Source organism: Amblyomma mixtum, chromosome 9 (assembly GCF_055824585.1).
Source record: "Amblyomma mixtum isolate Tamu chromosome 9, ASM5582458v1, whole genome shotgun sequence".
Lineage (NCBI taxonomy): Eukaryota > Metazoa > Arthropoda > Arachnida > Ixodida > Ixodidae > Amblyomma > Amblyomma mixtum.
This window is the reverse complement of record NC_143020.1, coordinates 46,595,814-46,614,746: the sequence shown is the minus strand read 5'-3', so window position 1 is coordinate 46,614,746 and position 18,933 is coordinate 46,595,814. Positions and strand designations below refer to the sequence as shown.

The 18,933-nt window shown below is 44.2% G+C and overlaps 1 protein-coding gene across 1 annotated transcript in view; it reads right to left on the bottom strand.

Moving 5' to 3' along the window:
• The window catches only part of LOC149328894 (venom metalloproteinase antarease-like TpachMP_B), a 37,258-nt gene extending 19,487 nt beyond the window's left edge, over positions 1–17,771 (bottom strand). The window contains exons 1-5 of the mRNA XM_089559899.1: positions 17,706–17,771; positions 15,508–15,564; positions 11,474–11,530; positions 4,768–4,839; positions 3,665–3,786 (exon numbers count right to left, since the gene is read on the bottom strand). Coding sequence (XP_089416025.1) covers positions 3,665–3,786; positions 4,768–4,818 — 173 coding nt within the window. The 5' untranslated portion in view covers positions 4,819–4,839; positions 11,474–11,530; positions 15,508–15,564; positions 17,706–17,771. The remainder of the gene's footprint in view (positions 1–3,664; positions 3,787–4,767; positions 4,840–11,473; positions 11,531–15,507; positions 15,565–17,705) is intronic.
• Positions 17,772–18,933: the final 1,162 nt, after the last annotated feature.

Sequence of the window (18,933 nt, the reverse complement as noted above, 5' to 3'; positions counted from 1 at the left end):
GAAGGTGCTGCTGACTTTGGAACACTCACTGCCCGTGAAATGCAATGTCATATTATGTTTTTACCACTGATGTTACAGTGCGATAAACCAACGATGCCAAGGTTAAGATTTCTATGGTTCCAGGAAGAAACGGGCAGCATTCTGTAGTTCACGCTTTAACTTCCGGGTCAGAAATCAACGCGAAATACAGTCGCGCAGTGCGCCTTTTGCGTTACAGTTGAGCCTCTTTTGTACTAACGAATTCTAATATTTACACTTTCTTTTTCGGCTCATGACGATGTATTGAACGTAGAAATTTTAGTAAAACCGAACAATTAAAGCGTTTGTATAACTATAACAAACTTTTTGCGAACCCTACAGTTTTCTAAAACATACTCTTCGGGCAGTTTTTTTTGAAAAACCAAATTTGAGCAAAACACTTTGTGAGAATTTTTTTAAAGGTTACTTTTATAAAGCTCTGGCACGTGTTAACATTATTCCATCAAGATACAAGAATAAATTCAACATCGCCACCATGAAGGAGTATTTATCCCGCCCTCGCTTGTCGCTGTGACGCGCTATGTTTAATCGCATGCATATTTATACAGTTTTCCACCAAGAAAATCGAAGCCATTAGTATGAGTATAAATTTAGGTGACCCTATGAAAAAATATTTCATAAGCACTGATGGAATGCACAGGCTAGTGGCCTGGTTACTGCACTTATTGTGGGGTTATGTTCATAATCCCGGTTGTTAAGAAACTTTGTTCTCCTTAACATGTGTTTTTTTTTTCAATAAAAGGTGCATTTGATATCTGCACAGTGAACACAAATCAAGCTGAGAATTGCCAGCACAGAAAGTTCTTCAGCTGTATGTGTGACCACATACGCAACAGTGTTCTGAGGCCCTGCATTAGGTCGAAATGTATTCTAATTTTCTAGTTCACGCATCAGATTTCTAGCATTCATAAATTACGACAAAATTAAGAAAACCGAAATTTTTGTCAAGCAGTGAGACCTAATAGTATACTTGTCATTTAGAACGTGGGAGAAATTTTGTCACTTGCTTGATTTCAGAAAAAAAAAATTGTCGAAATACTCCACTGTATGCGAAAAAAAGAGGCCCAAAATAGTTCTTCAAAATGTTTTCTTGTCATCAGCATTCATTGAACATGTTTAATGAGATGCCGTAAACTTGTGTGACTTTTTCTTGTTTTAATTATTGTCAGGTGAAAAACCGCAGCAGCAACTTTCGTGAAATTGCACTGTGAACTACGCCGCAGGTAGAAAGTTAAAGAAATTATAACTGCCCTGCAGAATAATTTTATTAAGAGGAATTACTGATGTTTAGGCTACATCAGGCATTTTCAAGCGCAATGCATGTTTTTGCTTGAAGCATACTGCACACCCTACTGTAAACTGAAACTGACTACTTAGAGCGCTAAATCTTAGGGCCATGGTTCCCGGTAAACACGAATTGTAGTAAGGATGTGGGCGCGGCGAACCCACAATACGGCTGACCGCATGCTTCTATCACCGCCACGCTCTTCTCACAAGGAAAACATACGAAGAAGTTTTCCGCGAACGCCACGTCCAGGCTTCAAAGGGAAAGCAAAAATTGAGAAGATATATTTAAGCTCATCATCTAGGGAAGACGTGATAGCGTTGTAGTTAATTAATGCCCATATATGCGGAACTGGCACTTCTCCACACTACATTCATAAATCCCTGGGGGTCATCATACCACTCCTGGCACAGTGGTGCAGCAGTTAAGTAATGCGCCACTGCTATGCGATGGCAGGCGTTGCCACCGGTGTGGCTTGTGCAGCCTGGGTTGCTCTTCCTGATTGATCAATCTTTAATTTAGCTGGCACCTGCTACTGTGGTCAGTTTGATCACAATTCGGTGGGCTGATTATGATGACGTCACAGGTCTCGTGACGTAGGTGGCTTCATAGTTGCTTCTACAGGTACTTTTCGCTCACAACGATGACAACGCGGACTACACCAAGGCCGACCGTCACGACGGCGGATTTTCGGCCCTACGGAACTTTAACCCACTGGAGTTAAAATGCAGGAAGGAATGGAGAAGAAGCCGGAAGGAAAGCAAAAAAAAACCGTACCAGCACCCTTGACAAAGACCACCGAAGAATTCTACGACCCTCATAATATTCACCGCCCAAATAGGGAGCCTCAGAATTTAATATCAGGTGCTCTGCTCTTCCAGGCAGCAGCGAGTTGAAGTCCCTGAATAAAGTATTTCACCGTGGATTGCTGAGATAAGAGGGGAGGAGGTGAGGGCTAAGTAGGCGTTTGCAACCTCTGCATAGAAAGACAAGCCCCTGCTTATCTTCCTCCTTCGTATGCTGTATTTCATGGCAGTCGGATGCATCGAGGACGAGAACATTGGAGGGAGGTTGGAGCAGCTTGCATTAGTGATATAGATGATTACTTAGTGGGAGCGCAACGAAATTGTGTCTCGATAGCTAACGCATCACCTTTTCATCATCTGCTTTCAGTACAAACAACATCATCTATTTCCACGTTTACTGTCGAGAACATACAAACAACCAGCTGCAACGTCAAACGCAATACATGCGGCATCGCGCTTCGCATATTCGGATTCTTCCTCTATCTTAAATAGGTGCAGCGCGAAGTTGTTGCGCTCTAGTCTAGGTCAAAAGGCGTCGACATATGACAATCTTGTAGACATGCATTTGGGGCCTCCCGTGATCGTGGCGTCTTGGAAGGATTTCTAGAGACAGCAAAGCCTGGCTTATTGTGGAAAGAATTCCCGCAGTGAAGAGATCCAGCGCACCGCTGGTCCACAAATCGGGTCAAACACAGAGACCTTAGAAACCTCCACATAACGGCTCCTTTACGTCTGCACTTGCGTCGAGACTAGCCATTCCGAGTTTTGTCCGCTTTGTTTTCCACAACCATCCAGAGATGCGTTGATGCGTTTGAAGTTTGAAGTTTATTTTACCACAAAGCAAAAATTAATACATGAGATGTGGTAGGGAAGGTGGGAAAAAGGTACACATTAGTAGCTTGACTAGCCCCTCCTCCCAACAACTCACAGCGGACGCTTTGACAAAGGTGAGTAGCACAGTATTACGCAACAGATATCACGACTACGAAGCTATTTGCAAACAATAGACATCAAATTCAAACAACTCTTTTACATAAGGAGTTGGAATGAACAGTGAAGTATTAGCAAGCATTATACGAAAAGTGAATACAAGTCAAGTTTAGAAAGTGCGCGCAATTTCTCTGTTGTGAGGTGGTATTTATTTAAAATGTGTGGAATGCTAGACTGAACCATCTGAAATCCATAATTCGTGCGAGATCTTGGAACATGCCACAGTTCTGTGTACCTGATTAAGCGTAAACATGTGTTACTTTTCAAATTTCCCGATGTTGTGAGAGTATGTGTGCCTTTACGTTGCACTGCAAAAGTTAGTAGCTTGCTTCACGGCCGACACTGACAGTTGCATTCTCTACAAATATCACGTGAAGCAGCCAACAGGCTTATCTCCTGGCAGCTTACCCACAAATTTCTGCTCAGCAAGAGCAAACAAAGGTTTTTGTTGCGGGGTACACTCTCATTTGCTAGGAACATTCTTGTGCATTGCCCTCAAAAAAGAAATAAGCAAATCTCTTAAACTTGCATGATGAGGCCTAACCTTGAGAGAAGAAAACCAACGTCGCAGCGATTGAAGACACCTTTGTGTACCAGAGCTTCCATACTGTACAAAGCTGTGTGTATGTCCACTCCGTTTTCAGTCTTGTTAATGACTTGATCACTCTAGAAAAATAAAACCAAAAGAATGCATCTTGTCAACAATGTAAAGCATGAGATTTGAAAGTACGAAAAAAAATTAAAATAACACAATCAGACTATTTTTGAACATGTCATGCGGCTTATTGAAAATAACAGTAAGGATCACGGAAAACAAATGTTTACTGACTCGCCACGCTGAAAATTTGTGAGTTAGTGTAGTTTTGTGCTTGCAACTATCTGCAGATTTCCTAGTTTTCTCGACAGCGACTGTTACCTAAAACTGACCTAAGGTATAATATCTATGTTCCAATTTATGATTCCGCATTATTTAATTTCACGATAACTCTAATTTTACAAGACCTGTTCTGCCACTGAATAATTTGCTAATGCTCACTCCTGCAAACTAATATAATTTTGTTCAATGCATGCAGTAAACTTAGTCAAGTCAGTAACCGGCATTTTTTTTGTTAGGTTAGGCTGATAGAATATAGTTTAGTTTAGTTTAATGGGGTTTAATGTCCCGAAGCAACTTAGGCTATGAGGGACGCAGTAGTGAAGGGCTCCGGAAATTTCGACCACCTGGGGATCTTTAACGTGCACTGACATCGCACAGCACACGGGCCTCTAGAATTTCGCCTTCATCGAAATTCGGCCACCGCGGCCGGGATCGAACCCGCGTCTTTCGGGTCAGCAGCAGAGCGCTGTAACCACTGAGCCACCGCGATGGGTCCTGATAAGATATGTTTCGGATTTTAAATCAGTGAAGGCGCTTTTTGCGGCATGTGGTCTGCGTATACAACCAAGAACCTTAACTTCTGAGCATGAAAGAACGCCCGCCATTGTTGTTAACCAGATAGAAGGATAGTTCAAAGCAGCATGATAGGCAAGAAAGCCCACAAGAAGATGCCTTGCCTGTCCTGCCTTTTTTTTTGCACTAAGAAGCGTAAGCGGCAAGCGTAAATGCCTTCAGTAGTATTTACGCTGTTGAGATGAAAATGCGCTTACCACATTCGTCACGACTTGGTTCAGTTGCAGTCGTATCTTTGGGTGGGTCATGTCATGGAATGCGAGTGCCGCCTTCAAGCATGCAAAAGTACACAGTGTTAATCATGCATGAATTAAACGCTGTCTAATCAACACCTTTACACGCATTCTTGGTTATCTATTACAACTGTCCGGAAAAAGACTTGTTATTTTTTGTGCTCTTGTGAACTGTTCGACACAGAAACAGAGTCGCGAAAATGTAAACGAGCGAAAATACTAGTTTTTGTTAGAGAAATATCATAATGGATGCAAGAATAAAAACGCAATTTTCTGTTCGCAATGAATTAGCATGCTTCAAAACTTTATTTTTTGTGGAACTTCCAGCTGCGTTCAGAAGCTGGATACTGTCAAAATCATGAATGGCTATATGAATAAGCTAAATTTCGATCGTAACGAGCTGGTCAGCTGTGCCTTCTCATTAGCAAAAAAAAGAAAATCCTTCACAGATAAAGACTTGTTTCATTTATCGCATCAGACATTAAAAAATTTTGCGAAATCAGTATACCAGGCTTATTAGTGCCACACAATAAAGGCACGAAAATGCAATGTTTGCTCTGTGAAAACAAAGTACACTAAACTTAGTCTGCGTAAAGATGCAAAGAAGTGGCCTTTTAATAACACATTTTGTAACTGTGCCGTATATTTAAAATAAGTAATAGCAGTTTGCCCCATGCGCATTTTGGCACGCAGTGTTAATCCCGCAACAAAACAATCAATAATGCCCTACTTAATAAACAATACTTGAAATACTTTTTCGCGCTGTTACTTAGAGGCAAACGTAAAATCTTGATGTTGCGCACATAACCACACTACGATCTCAGCCGTTTCAGGCTATGCTCATAAAGTGGTATATACTTAATACAGCTGAGATAGGCGGTTAAATATGGTCGCCAAAGCTCCACCTACCTAGATGTAGTACATATATTCTGGAGGCTTATTCATTGCTTTTGATCAGATATACACTGCAATATCTAACAGCTATATAAGTATGGACAATAAATTTTCTCTGTAATGTTACACAAAATGGCGACAACGCTACACAAAAACTAGGCTAATATTCGGAACAAGCAACTGCTCTACCATGCCTACCTATCCGAATTATAATTTTGTATACTTTGCTGCAAGTATTCCTGGTGCCACCCTTAAAGATTCTAAGGAATTATGAAGGTTTATAAGCTTGGTTTGCAAAATAAAAAAGAACCCTATTGTAAGACACGCTACTCGGGCGCAAATTTCGTTTGCGTAAACTGATGGGCAGCGAAGATAGCAGATAAATTGGCACACATACTGTCGTTGCACATACAAGAGCAGCAGTGTTGGTAGCGTCGACTAAAATGTCCTTGGCTTTTACCAGCCATCTGATATATACATATCAGATGGCTGGTATTCGGGGCAAATAATAGAAATAATAATGCTGGCACTTAGCCTACCCATCAAAGTGACCACCGCCTTCTCCCCTGAAAGGGTTCATCATGTACCGCTCGTTCTTTCTCAGTTTTTTTTGGCTCTCTCGGCAACCTGCACGCTGGCTTCATTTTTGAAAGCAACATGGTTTTAAATTCCATTTACGGCGGATTCAGGCTACCATCATCCGGAAAGCGCAGACAATTGGACACTTAACAAAAGGCGCAGCATTCCAAAACCTTTCATCCGTATGGCACCTAGTCGCGCACAAGTTGAATGAACAGGGGTGTCGTACAGGTCTTTAAAGTCCTAGAATTACTGCTGAAATTGTGCGAGTTGCCTGCGAAAGGGTATTGGTGTATGCGTGCTACAGCTATTCACTCTCCACACATATCGAAAGCTACGCACCCGCCGGAGCTGACCGTCCATTCAAGCATCAAGATTTTTTTTTTGCGCTCCCTAACTTATGGCTAACAACGAACAGACGTGGAGCATTTATACAATAACAGTGCTTAGCACCGCTAAACAGTACGCGTCGCAGGGCCATCGTTCTGCGAGTTCCATTGAACGCTAGCGCTCTACACTAAGGTCAACGCCCTTTGCTTCTCCACGCCAACGTTGAACCAGCCGAGGAATGCGCGCAACTCTGGAAGCAGAATCTGCGGCGGGAGTTCCAGAATGTGCTGCATCATTCCTTCGATGAATTTCACGTTCGTGTTCTGAACCGGCGACATATTTTTCCTGCTTATAATAATTACAACGTAATTGTAGAATGACTGCTCCAAGTGCGTCTAGATGCATTAGACTGTAGACGCATTACGTAAATACGATAACTGAAGCCAGGTGGACGCATCTAGGTAGACGCATTATGTAAATACGATAACTGAAGCCACTTTGTCTCCTCACTCATCGAGTAACACCATCTGCCCGGCTAGTTGGTTGCGATCCATATGTATCAGCAGCGCGAAAACAAAACAGGAATAAAAAGCAGAAGATAGTGCAGAGCGCTGAACTTCAAACTTTTATTTGAACAAAACTGAACCTCCACTTATATACACACACGAGGTGAAAGCCCACCAGGGGGAGTAATCAAGGCATCAAGAAGCGATCAAAATGGGACCCACAAGATGTCCAGGGCATCAAAAGATACGACTTACACTATACAATGAGTTCTATGTAATGAAGCACGAATGACATAGAGAAAAAAAAATAGAATGGAAAAAACAGGGTTGAATGTGCGCGAATCACAAAAAGCTGGAAAAAATGAAAAACAGAGTTGAGGGCGCGAATTTGGCTAAAAAACATGAGAAGGCAAGAAGACGGTAACCAGATTAGCGGTAGGAAAGATGAGCGCCAACAATTAACACGGCTAGAACGAAAATGCAACATGTGAAGTGTGCCTCTAAAAGCCAGGTAAAATCAGATAAAAATAGGGAGAAAGGTGATTTCTTTTTCAGATAGTAAGATAGATGTGGTGCTTAGGCAACCTTCCTTCTTCTCCATTTTCTTGCTGTTTTGTGTTCGCGCTGCTGATACATATGGACCCAACACGAGCCATCAGGACTGCTCGTGCTCCCCTCTGACTTCAGGACAGAGCTTAAGATCATAGCCCTGAGCTCAGGCTTCACACACCACATGACTGCGATAGCGTTTTGACGAAAGTGTGCTCCATTAGTGGCGCAGCATGTACACACCAGTGGGCAGACTTAAAGTTTGGCACAACTTCATTTAGGTTTAGCGCCCTGTTTTCCCTGCGTTCTGGGGGCAAAGTCAGCCACAGCGTGCAAACAACTTCAGCATCTAAGGGCATTTCATGCTTAATACAAGGCCTGGTCGCTATATTGGTACAGGAGAGCTTGTTTCAAATCTTTACCTTTCTTATTTTTCTGTGTTGTGAGTTTAATCACCAAATATTATTATTTTGATCATGTGGCTGCAAGTTCGTAGTTTCTTTATTAAAATCTGATGCTTTTTTTTCATTGACCTTAGTAGAATAGAGCCAGGACTGCGCCTCCTTTTTCTTTTCAGCTTTCTCTTCTCTAATACCTAATTATCTTTATGTATTTTACTTTTCTTACTATCTATTTATCTTCTTTTTGCTGCTGATGATCATTGTTCTAAAAGTTTCCTTTCCTATATCTCCTAAGCCTTCTTTTTCAGTAGAAGTAAAAAAATTAAAAAAATTAATTACTATGTTTGTTGCTTGACTCTACTAATAAATTACCACAAGCTCTCCTCGCTATAATTACCAGCCTGGGGAGTGTTGGATCACGTTTTTAACACTTGTGGTGTGCGTTTTTGCATATGCAGTCAGCAATATATTGTATAAAATGAAAGAAGGTGGCTTAAATGCATACCGCATTGAGGAAGGTCGCAAGATATAGTATTAGATCACTCGTTGTGTTAAGCGAGCACGTGAATTCAATACTTGTCACAAAGCAAACTTCCACGATGAACTTGTCAGGACGCTCCTTTCTTTTCTTCGGTGTTTCTACAAAAATGGCAAAGTTGACGCAAATCACTGGTTGCAAGCTTTAGAAACATATTAGTTTGAAATTAACTTCGAAATTGCAGGACTGTTCTCCCTGTGAAAGAAGGTTCAGCGTAAGTTCCCACCATTCCATACCAAATGTGGTATGGTTCTGTTGGCAATCTTAATGAGTCCATATAATATTAACGTTAGGTTAAGGCAAATTGAGTGTCTTTGTTAAACTGAGACGGATATCTATTGCAGCGACACAGCCATTAATAGCTTAGATAGATTTAAGAAGCCATACAAGGAGCGTCCTCGCATGGATAATAAAGCACTCAAAAGTGGCCTTTCCTCTCTCAGTATGCTATTTCTTCATCAGGTGTCACTTGCAGAAGCTCACGTATGTTCTCAGTCACAGGCTCGAGGCTCTCTTTCGTAACAGCTTCATCATTAGCTGTCGCAATATAGCCTTGTCAAATGCCGCTTCTTCTGGTGCTATCTTCAAAGAGATACGATAGTTGCTTGGCAACGTAACCATCGCCACGGATCAGCGCATGGTGGCCACGCCTTTTCGACATCTCTTTGTCCAGACATACTACGGCGAGAATAGCCTTAGTCGCTTCGTGATGCGCTTTGTGATGTTAAACTCCTATAAACCATAAACCATCCTTTCCTGGGGTTCCCATTTATGCTTGGAGCTTCATGACATCGACTGTTCAGCAGGAACGAGCTTAGAGAAAAATGACGCCAGCTTGCCATATGATAGTTTATAATTTATTCACCAGTATGAAAACTCTGTGCGACAGCGAGACAAGCACAGAATGGCATCCCATGCCAGGCAAAGAATCAAGCCAGTTGGCGTGTCTTTTACCGCTCGACAGACCTGTTCACAAAATATGCACGATGCTGGTTACAACACTTTGGTTCAAGCCATGCTCCATTCGCCTCGGAGGTAATTCAAGAATTCAACTGCTCAACTAATGAGAACAGAAATGGCAGAAAGTGCTGCGTAGGGTTGAGGACAAACTTAAGAACTCTTTCTGTAACGTGTTCTATACAAATTGTTTGGGATTCTGCCGTCTGAAATAAACGCAGAACGAAATACACGTACGGCCTAGTCATCTCCCTTTCCGCGTAACGTCCGTATAAATTAAGCGCTGCTTTCTGCGAACAGTCCTGAGCGCTTACAGTAGCAAAATTGAAACTAAATGCGGCTCACTGGCAGGATGCAAAAAATCGTCTCTAAATATTTCACGTCTGTAAACTCTCCGGAAGTGAAGTTTCAAGTAAACCGCGAGGATGAGCAAACGGCCTTCCTTATATCTGCTTCGCCTCACAAACGCAGAGCTCCCCTCTCTAGAACCGACAGATGCTGTGAGCCAGATTATACGACATAAAAAAAAAAATTTTTTTCAGTTCATTCTCTTCCCCACTCACGGCCAAGTCTATTGAAGCTGCATCACACAACGATCAAAAAGCAAGGAAGTGCGCAACAAAAGGATCACTGCCAGTATGCTGGTGTCATTCAGCTTTAAGAAGAAACCGCGAATAATCCACCGCTTGTAAATCATTTGCGTCAGAAGAAGCACTGACGCGCCGCGGCCAGCTTAACTCTGCATTCTAAGGGAACTGATATGTTATATATGTACGGTACGGGCCTGGAAAAGAAAACGCTAACAAGGTGGTTTCTCGCCAGGAAAAGTAGCACAGTCCACGGTGAAATTTTAGTTAATTAGGCCTACGTACCAGCTACCTTTTTAAGTCATTCATTCATTCATTCATTCATTCATTCATTCATTCATTCATTCATTCATTCATTCATTCATTCATTCATTCATTCATTCATTCATTCAAATCGCGCCTGCATGCCTTCTATAATATGAACTTTCTAGAAAGCTTGCAAGGTAATAACCGGAAATAAATTGACGCTGTAAGCTAACAAAGGAAGGCAAACAAGTTTCTTAAAAATATACAAAACGGACACTTTCTATCCTTGTGACAATGTCCATCGAGTCCGGTGAAGAGCTATGCACTTTACCGTTACCACTGATTACCTGTCATCATCTGTTGTCAGCCAGGGCGCCCATAAATGCCAAAATTGTGCGGCACTGCAGACCACAAATCTGAGGCCAGGGAAATCGTTCTGCAACTTTCCATTTTGCTTCCAGTTCATTAAGTTTGTGCGTGGGACGCGTTTATAAAAGTAAGTGTCATCATGGGAGTGCTTCTCGAAGGATCACCGTGACGTCATACCCCCTTGCATATGTCATTGGGAGAAATTACGATTGGCAAGGATCAAATGAAGATAAAACGAAGGGAGCCGTTGCAATATATTATAGTATCAGGTATGCAGAGCATGTCGCCTCCTTTTCGATTTTACTTTACCGGCCTACCTTCTCGGGAGCTCTGCAGAGCTAAAACACTTAAAGGAAATTGACTGGTGTGAAAGATCGTGCCTTTATCAAGCGATTCGGACCACATTCTCACCACTACCCGATAAATGACAACTCATCTGCTGGCGATGGTTACAACAAAAGCGGCCTACATCACTTAGACGAACATATGTACGTCTCCTGATGTACGCACACTGTGACACAAAACACGCTCAGCTTTTTCTTAATTGCTACACAAAGTATTTCCAAGTTCTTGGTCAGTCAGTATATGGGGACCGGTTCAGGCCGTGTCCAAAGCGCTAACAAAGTGCAACAGCCGCCTACCTGCAACATTGGTTAGCCTCCATCTTAAAGAAGATATTTTAGAGAGAAAGTTGAAAATGATAGGGATGCTTACCAGTACTCGACTTTGTCTCGTTGCAGTCTTCCTTTGGGTGGTCGTGGCTATTTGAAACTACAAAAAAAAAAAGAAAAGGCACGCAATAAACCAAGATATGTGCTCCGCGTTCCGTCTTCCTTCCTCTTCTTGGTTTGCGCTAATCCCCGTGTCCTGCATCCCTGATAGCGACTTGCCCAAGTTTCTGCCCTTATCAATCATACAAATGTAGGACGTTAATTGAGAACAAAAAATTGTTTGAAGATTAAATTAGTTAAACTGAGTGCACGTGGGAATGCTGGCGTTAAATTTTAAATTTGAGGGAGCACTTAAGTTCCTCCTTAAGAGTATAACGTGATATTTTTATTAGATCAGTGACCATGTATATATAATTGGTCATTCTCTACTTAACATTCACAGATGTCGGGAAGTACTCGTACCACTACCACCACAGTGGCGCAGCGATCAAGCGATGCTCCACTGCACTGGCAGGTGCCTGTTTTTGTCACAGCCACCGGCAGGCATTGTGCGACCCATGTTGCTCTTTCCGAGCAACCTGTCACGCAATGGCCGCAAAATCCTCCGAACTTACCCGAGCTTACCCGATTTACAACCCAAGCTCGATAGACTAATTCGAGTAAGCTCGGGGAGCAAATCGGGTTGCTAGCCAACGGCACAATAGGGTACGGTGAACGTACTATGGGAGACGAAAGTGATATTGTTACGTAGCCGTTGGGGCTCGTAACCGAAAGGCTTTAATGGGGTGTTGACGTGGACGGCACCGGAGAACAAGCCGAGAGCACCCAGAGCAGGCCGGAACCGATCTTCTTCTTCCTTCACTCGGCGGTGCACGCGACTTGCGAAGAGCAGCCGCCCAGCGGCAGCTTGTGGAAACGTGGCATTACCCCCCTCCCTAAAAAAAAAAAAAACATCGACCCGATGCGTTCGTAAGAAAAGAAGGTAAGAAAAGCATTTCACAAAAACATGGAGGAAAATAAGCAGTTCGCAAACAAGGATGGTGAGAAAATGAACACAAGAAGGATGCGATGATGGCGTGGTGGTAGGCCGCTAGCGGAGGCCGCGCGAAAAGTACGGCTTCATTCGCACCACGTTTACGACTTCGGGCTTCTGTTGGCGGCGATGAGTAGTAGAAGAGCCGTCGGGAAGAAGTTCGTAGGTGACGTCACTCAGTTGACGGACCACTCTGTAGGGACCGAAGTACTGCTTTAGCAGTTTCTTGGAAAGTCCTCTGCGTCGAATCGGAGTCCACACCCACACCCTGTCGTCCGGTTCGAAGGTCACTACTCGGTGGCGGTGATTGTAACGCCGAGCGTCTCGGCCTTGCTGGTTCCGGATGCGCAGTCGCGCAAGCTGCCGTGCTTCTTCGGCGCGCTGAGTAAATTCCTCGGTACTATTAGGATCGGGTGAGCGTGGTCGGGCCGGAGAAGGGACGAGGAAGGTGGGAGACGGGGTTACGAGTAGAAAACAAGGAAGAAAGAAGTTTATGCAGGAATATTTACATTATTTACAAAAAGGGTAACTGAGAGGGATTCTCAGTGAAAGAGAACGTCTTCAGGAGTCAACAGGAGTGCTCTGGAGTCTCACAACAACAGCCGTTAAATAACGCACGGATTCCCCAGATCCCTGTCTGGGGAATAGTTCGAAGAATGACGTGTTCAATCAGACGGACCGTTGTGGATACTGTTGATACCGCCCACGGCAGGGGCGGCGCTGGGCCGTGGGGGCACTCTCGCAGCTCGGCTGATGGGAGAGGGTAGAGGCTCAGTAATTAAACACTGCTGTCTTTCACTCAGCACACCACCACTCTGTTCGTTGACCCGAGGGTCGACTCGGCCACGGAACGCCGCCATCGTCGCCGTATCTACGGCCTTCGGCGGTCTTTGACCTTCGCCGCTACCACCGTGGTCCCACGGTCCTGGAAGGTCGCTGCCTTAATCCACTTAGGCAGGAGGTGAGCGCGAGCTGCCTTAATCCACACAGGCAGAGGGGGGGGGGGGGCATCCCAAACCCAACAGTACCAACTTCGGGGTCATGGCCGTCATGGAGCAACATGGCCTCTAGCATGGTGGACACCTCGCGGCCATACAACAGAGAGAAGGGCGTCATGCGCGTGGTCTCTTGTTGCGCCGTATTGTACGCGAATGTGACGTACGGTAGGATGTCATCCCAAGACCAATGTTCAACATCCACGTACATAGCATGTCGGCGAGAGTTTTGTTTAGACGTTCGGTTAGGCCATTCGTCTGTGGATGGTAGGCGGTGGATTTACGGTGGGTAGTGCCACTCAGCTGCATGACGGATTCCACCAGCTTGGCCGTGAAAGCTGTGCCGCGGTCCGTTATGACAATTGACGGGGCGCCGTGCCTGAGGACGATGCGCTCGACGAAAAATTTCGGTGCTTCGGCTGCCGTGCCTCGTTCGAGGGCCTTTGTTTCAGCATAGCGTGTGAGGTAATCGGTAGCGACTATTATCCACCGGTTGCCCGAGGAGGAAGTTGCAAAAGGACCCAACAAGTCCATGCCAACCTGCTCGAATGGAGTTCTGGGCACTTGGACAGGTTGCAGTAAACCAGCTGGCCTTAAAGACGGTATTTTCCGTCGCTGGCAATCGTGGCACGTTCGTACATAGTGACGCACTGCCGCCGCAAGTTTGGGCCAGTAAAAACTCTTTTGAATGCGAGCCAAAGTTCCAGCATAACCGAGGTGACCGACGGTGGGCTCATCATGACATGCCTGCATGACTTCGTCGCGGAGAGTCTCTGGCACGACGAGGAGATAATCCTTTCCCGTTGGAGAAAAGTTGATCTCGTACAGCACGTCGTTTAGGAGACAAAACGAGGAGTGCGTTCTGGCGAAGGGACGGGGTACTTCCGTAGTACGCGCTTTCAGGAAGTCGGTTCTCGTACCATGTTTTGGCGCCGTCTTCCAGCGCGAAGTATACGTTGCGCAGCTTCATGGCAGAACTCCACTGATTAAAGTTGGCCATACGTTCAAACTGCTCAAGCCAGTCGTCGACGTTTTCAGCAGGAGCACCATGGAAACTGGTCGGTACACGGGGTTGCTGGAGCGTTAGATGAGGGGAACTCGCCTGCGCCATGGGATGAAGCTCAACGGGGCGGCGGCCGGGAAGGAGACCGAACTCGGGGGAGAGGCCGTGGATGCGGCGGCTGCTGCGATGCACGGGCGTAGACACCTGCGGGAGTCGGTCGGGACTCGATGAACCGCTGCGAGAAGAGGTCCGGGACATGGGATCTTGAATCCACCTCCACCAGTGTTACGTAGCCGTTGGGGCTCGTAACCGAAAGGCTTTAATGGGGTGTTGACGTGGACGGCACGTGGACGGCAGAAGAAGCCAAGAGCACCCAGAGCAGGCCGGAACCGATCTTCTTCTTCTTTCACTCGCCGGTGCACGCGACTTGCGAAGAGCAGCCGCCCAGCGGCAGCTTGTGGAAACGTGGCAATATACTCCACGCGGCGGGAGCCGGAGCTACAGAAAACTGCGACATTTTCGCGAGCTAAAGCAGGAAACATTGAAACAATCCTAGCGACATGCCGGCTGATAATAATGGTCACGCACTGGCTGTCTCGATCCCAGATTCCGCGTGTACATGGCGTTGCAACGGTAGTTTTTCGTTGCTCCGGCTCCCGCTGCGCTGAGTATACTAACTTTGTCCCTGATAGTATTTACGCAGGCGAGATTCGTCGTCGACATTCTTGAGAGTATAGGTTCTTTCGCACTAGCAACTACAAAGCCGACAGATGTCAAAATACATGTTAGGTGCCTGTCTCTCAAGGGAACAAAATTATTCAATCAGCCAATAAATGCCCTTTTTCTGGAACTTGATATCACTATGTGTTTACTTATGCCCAACAGTATGCTACGATTGGAAAAGCTATAATGTTGCGCCTTTTCCTCGCATGAAAATTTCCTGCATGCATGATACATTGTGTTTGACATGTTAGGGCCACGCTCTGTCTTTTTCATGTCGGCGAAGTATTTCTGAATAGAAAAGCGAGTGCTTTCTGAATTCTTACCTGTGGAAGAAGAAGAGTTAACGTGCGGTGATCTCCCCTTTTCTTTCACTGCATACACTAAAAAAGGAGAGAACAGACCATTGAGCCTGGAGTATTGTTCCCCTGACCGCGGAAGTTGTAACCATAATTATATAATCAAATTGCTTTGTTACACTAAAGATACACAATGATTTTTTTTGTGTCCATGTACACACAAACAATTAAATAACGAGATACAGACCAAAAAACTGGACAACGATTTTCTATTTTCCAGTTAAATTCTACTGCGTCGTGATCAATCGAATAAACCTTCTCTACGACACTTTAAAAAACATCTTAAAAAATTTATCCCTGATGGAAGCCCTATGTTAACGGCGTCCCTAATTTACAACCTAACCTTCTCCGGCTTCCGGGGTGGACCTGGGCTTTGTCGACAAAGCTATTATTTTCTGATTCTCGTCAGTTACACTGCTGCCGGCCAAACAAAATCTGTTTGTGTCCTGTATTCAAGTAGTGACAATCGAGCTGCATTAACACTTTTTCTTTGACTAAAGAGCGTACTATGTTGCAAAGACACTGTCAGAACAAGCCGTCTACGAGAACCGTAAGTACAGAATTCCTGGACACCAGTGAAGCGAATGTGTAGCACTGTAAGGTATATTATGGAAATATTGAAGGTAATGTACCATTCTTCAGGTGGGCAACAAAAACTTTTAAATTTTGTCCATCTGCTGCAACGTGCAGATAAGACTGCCGTAGAAAACCAATGTATAAAATTTTGGCGATAGCATCCATGTATAATTTTTAAACTGAAACTCGCGGTACAAGAAAAAATTGCGCTCAAAGACAATTTTTCGTCGAAAAACGCACTCTTCCAGAATTTTTGCGCATGTGTAATCGAAATATAAACCCAAGCGCTCAAGTATAACTAGTTTTGTTTCATTTAAAGCGATACAGCGTGAACATACAGTAATCATGAAATTGAAAGAAAACACATCTATCTAAGGAAAGCATGCAAAACTAAAGTAAACACGTCAGTGAAGAAAAAAACATATTCTAATATTGACGACAATTGTCTGGAAAGGAGCGTATTTGTTACTTTTGTTATATTCAATAAGCAATGCAAATGTAGTGCGGAATAACGTGCGCACGAGAAACAGAATTTGAACGATTGTTGCATTTTCTGAAATCAGGTTTTGAAGCACTGCTAATATATTCTTTGTTTTTTGGAAACTGACCTTTAATGCTTCATTGTGGATGCATGCTACTCATGAAAAGCACGGCAGGTTTAAGCACGATCACTGAAGAAGTCATACTGAAAGAACTACGGTGGCTACGAAACCTTGAAAACAACAGACGTAGGCAAGGACAGCACCAATCACACTCAATGAACATGTTATCGCACTTTAATCTCGCTGCCTGAATTTATATTGAACACATAATCACAAATTACTGAGTCATCATTCCCCAGCAAGTAGGGCAAATTTTTCTGAAAAACCTTTTTTTTTAATTTATATTTCTCAACCATGCTGCATTTACAAGTCGTGACTTACTGAAAACAAATTTAGAGAGTAAATTTTGTCACCAGTGTAATTTCAATATGGCGTTGTCGTGCTCTGAAGCCTTTATCGTGTTCAGTGTAGTATTGGAGCTGGCGCAGAAGAGAATGCTTTTCGCGTTGCGTTCTTCGAAATTTTACAGTATTTGTACAAGGTATTCTAGAGCCTACCTAAGCCGGCGACGTAAAGGCACCGCACAAAGTACCAGCCTGGAGCCTCGAAACGGGTTGGCAGGCACCAAGCCCTTTTAAGGCGAAAGCCTTTAATGCCCTATCGTTGCCGACAGAAGGTTGTCAGCTGTGGTGTCGCGCTTTTTCTAGTCAGACCAGAAAAATATCCTTGTGCACGATGGGATTCGAAATACCATCCCTCCGTTCCGCAGCCGAGCGTGCTAATGGCTACGCTACTTCCTGCCAACGCATATGTAGTTCTCCTTGTCTATAACGCTGGAGAGTTTGCAGAAAGGCATCGAATTAGACGGATGCCTCCCAAACACCCTCCAGTGTCTCCAGCATTCAAGATTCTCAAACAGTTGTGTACCTAACATCTTAAGCGCACATCAGTGACACAAGCGGCAACACCGCGCTTAAGGCTTTCGCCTCACCGCAGTTTAGATCAACAAAATGTCCCCCTGAATTTTTAAACAGGTAAATGGCTTACGCGCATCCAAGAGACCATGCTGCGTTCTCCCAGTGACTTTCACAACTTCGTGTAGAGCTCCCGAGCCATCGGAACGCCGGGAGGCTCCAACCGGAGCAATCCTTAATTCGTGATTGATCATGCCACGCTGCAAAAAGAGGCGGTCATTCCGAGGCGTTAACATTTTCAGGAGTAGAAATGCTACTGTGACCGCACATATATTCAGCGATCTTCCAGTCGAGTGGCATATGTTCACCGGCACAGTTCATTGAAGTGCTCATGTGATACTGGCTTAAGAAAAATCACGTGAACACTTTTTTGAACTTTCAGCAGAAGCTTAACCTTTGGAAAATGTCTGCAAGAAGGCTTAGCTCTGAAACGACGACTGCCTCCCTGTTTCCAGAAATAAAGAGAGGTTGCATTCCAAAAGATAAATTGTCTACATGCATGTAGATTGTCTACTTAACTGCACGAAGCACTTTTGAGGGCAGACTTATTCGAAGGCGCCTTAAAAATAAACCCTTTAATCCCCAAATATGAAACAATGTAGAATAGTTTTAATACTACTAAAATGCGACAGATAATGTAATCGCATTATAAAGCTATTAGCAAATTTATGTTACTGTCCCTGAAATTTCAACCACTGGCATTTAAGAAATACACAGCCAGTGTTTCGGTCATTCAATCTAGGCTAGTCCAAGTTATGCGAAAGTAGAACTGGAAGGAATAGTGACGCGGAAAAGCTTTTATCCAACCGATATCTTTCTATTTTTCCACCAATACCTGCCAAGAAAAGAGAGAAAAGAAATGTTTTACAACTGGCTGAGAGTCGCGCATTGGGGCCCCTTTTTTGCTCATAGCTTCCTCACACAAACCTCAACCATTTTTATCGAAAAGCGCTGAAACATTGTGCGGAAGTTCGCTGTACCAATCAGTAAACAATCCACTACAGATATGATGGCAATTAGCAACAATAGATGTTGATAGAGTGGTTTGGTTTAATGCATGTTTTAATGATGTTTAAGGTCCCAAAGCGACTCACGCTTTGAGGGACGCCCTAGGGAAGGGCTCCGTATGAAATCGGCTAACGGGGGTTCCTTGAGGTGCACTGACATCACACAGTACACGGGTCTATACATTTTGCCTCCATCGAAATGCGACCGCCACTGCAGGGATCGAACCCGCGTCTTTTAAATTAGCAGCCAAGCACCATAATGATTGAGCAATTGTGGCGACGCGGAAGTTATTG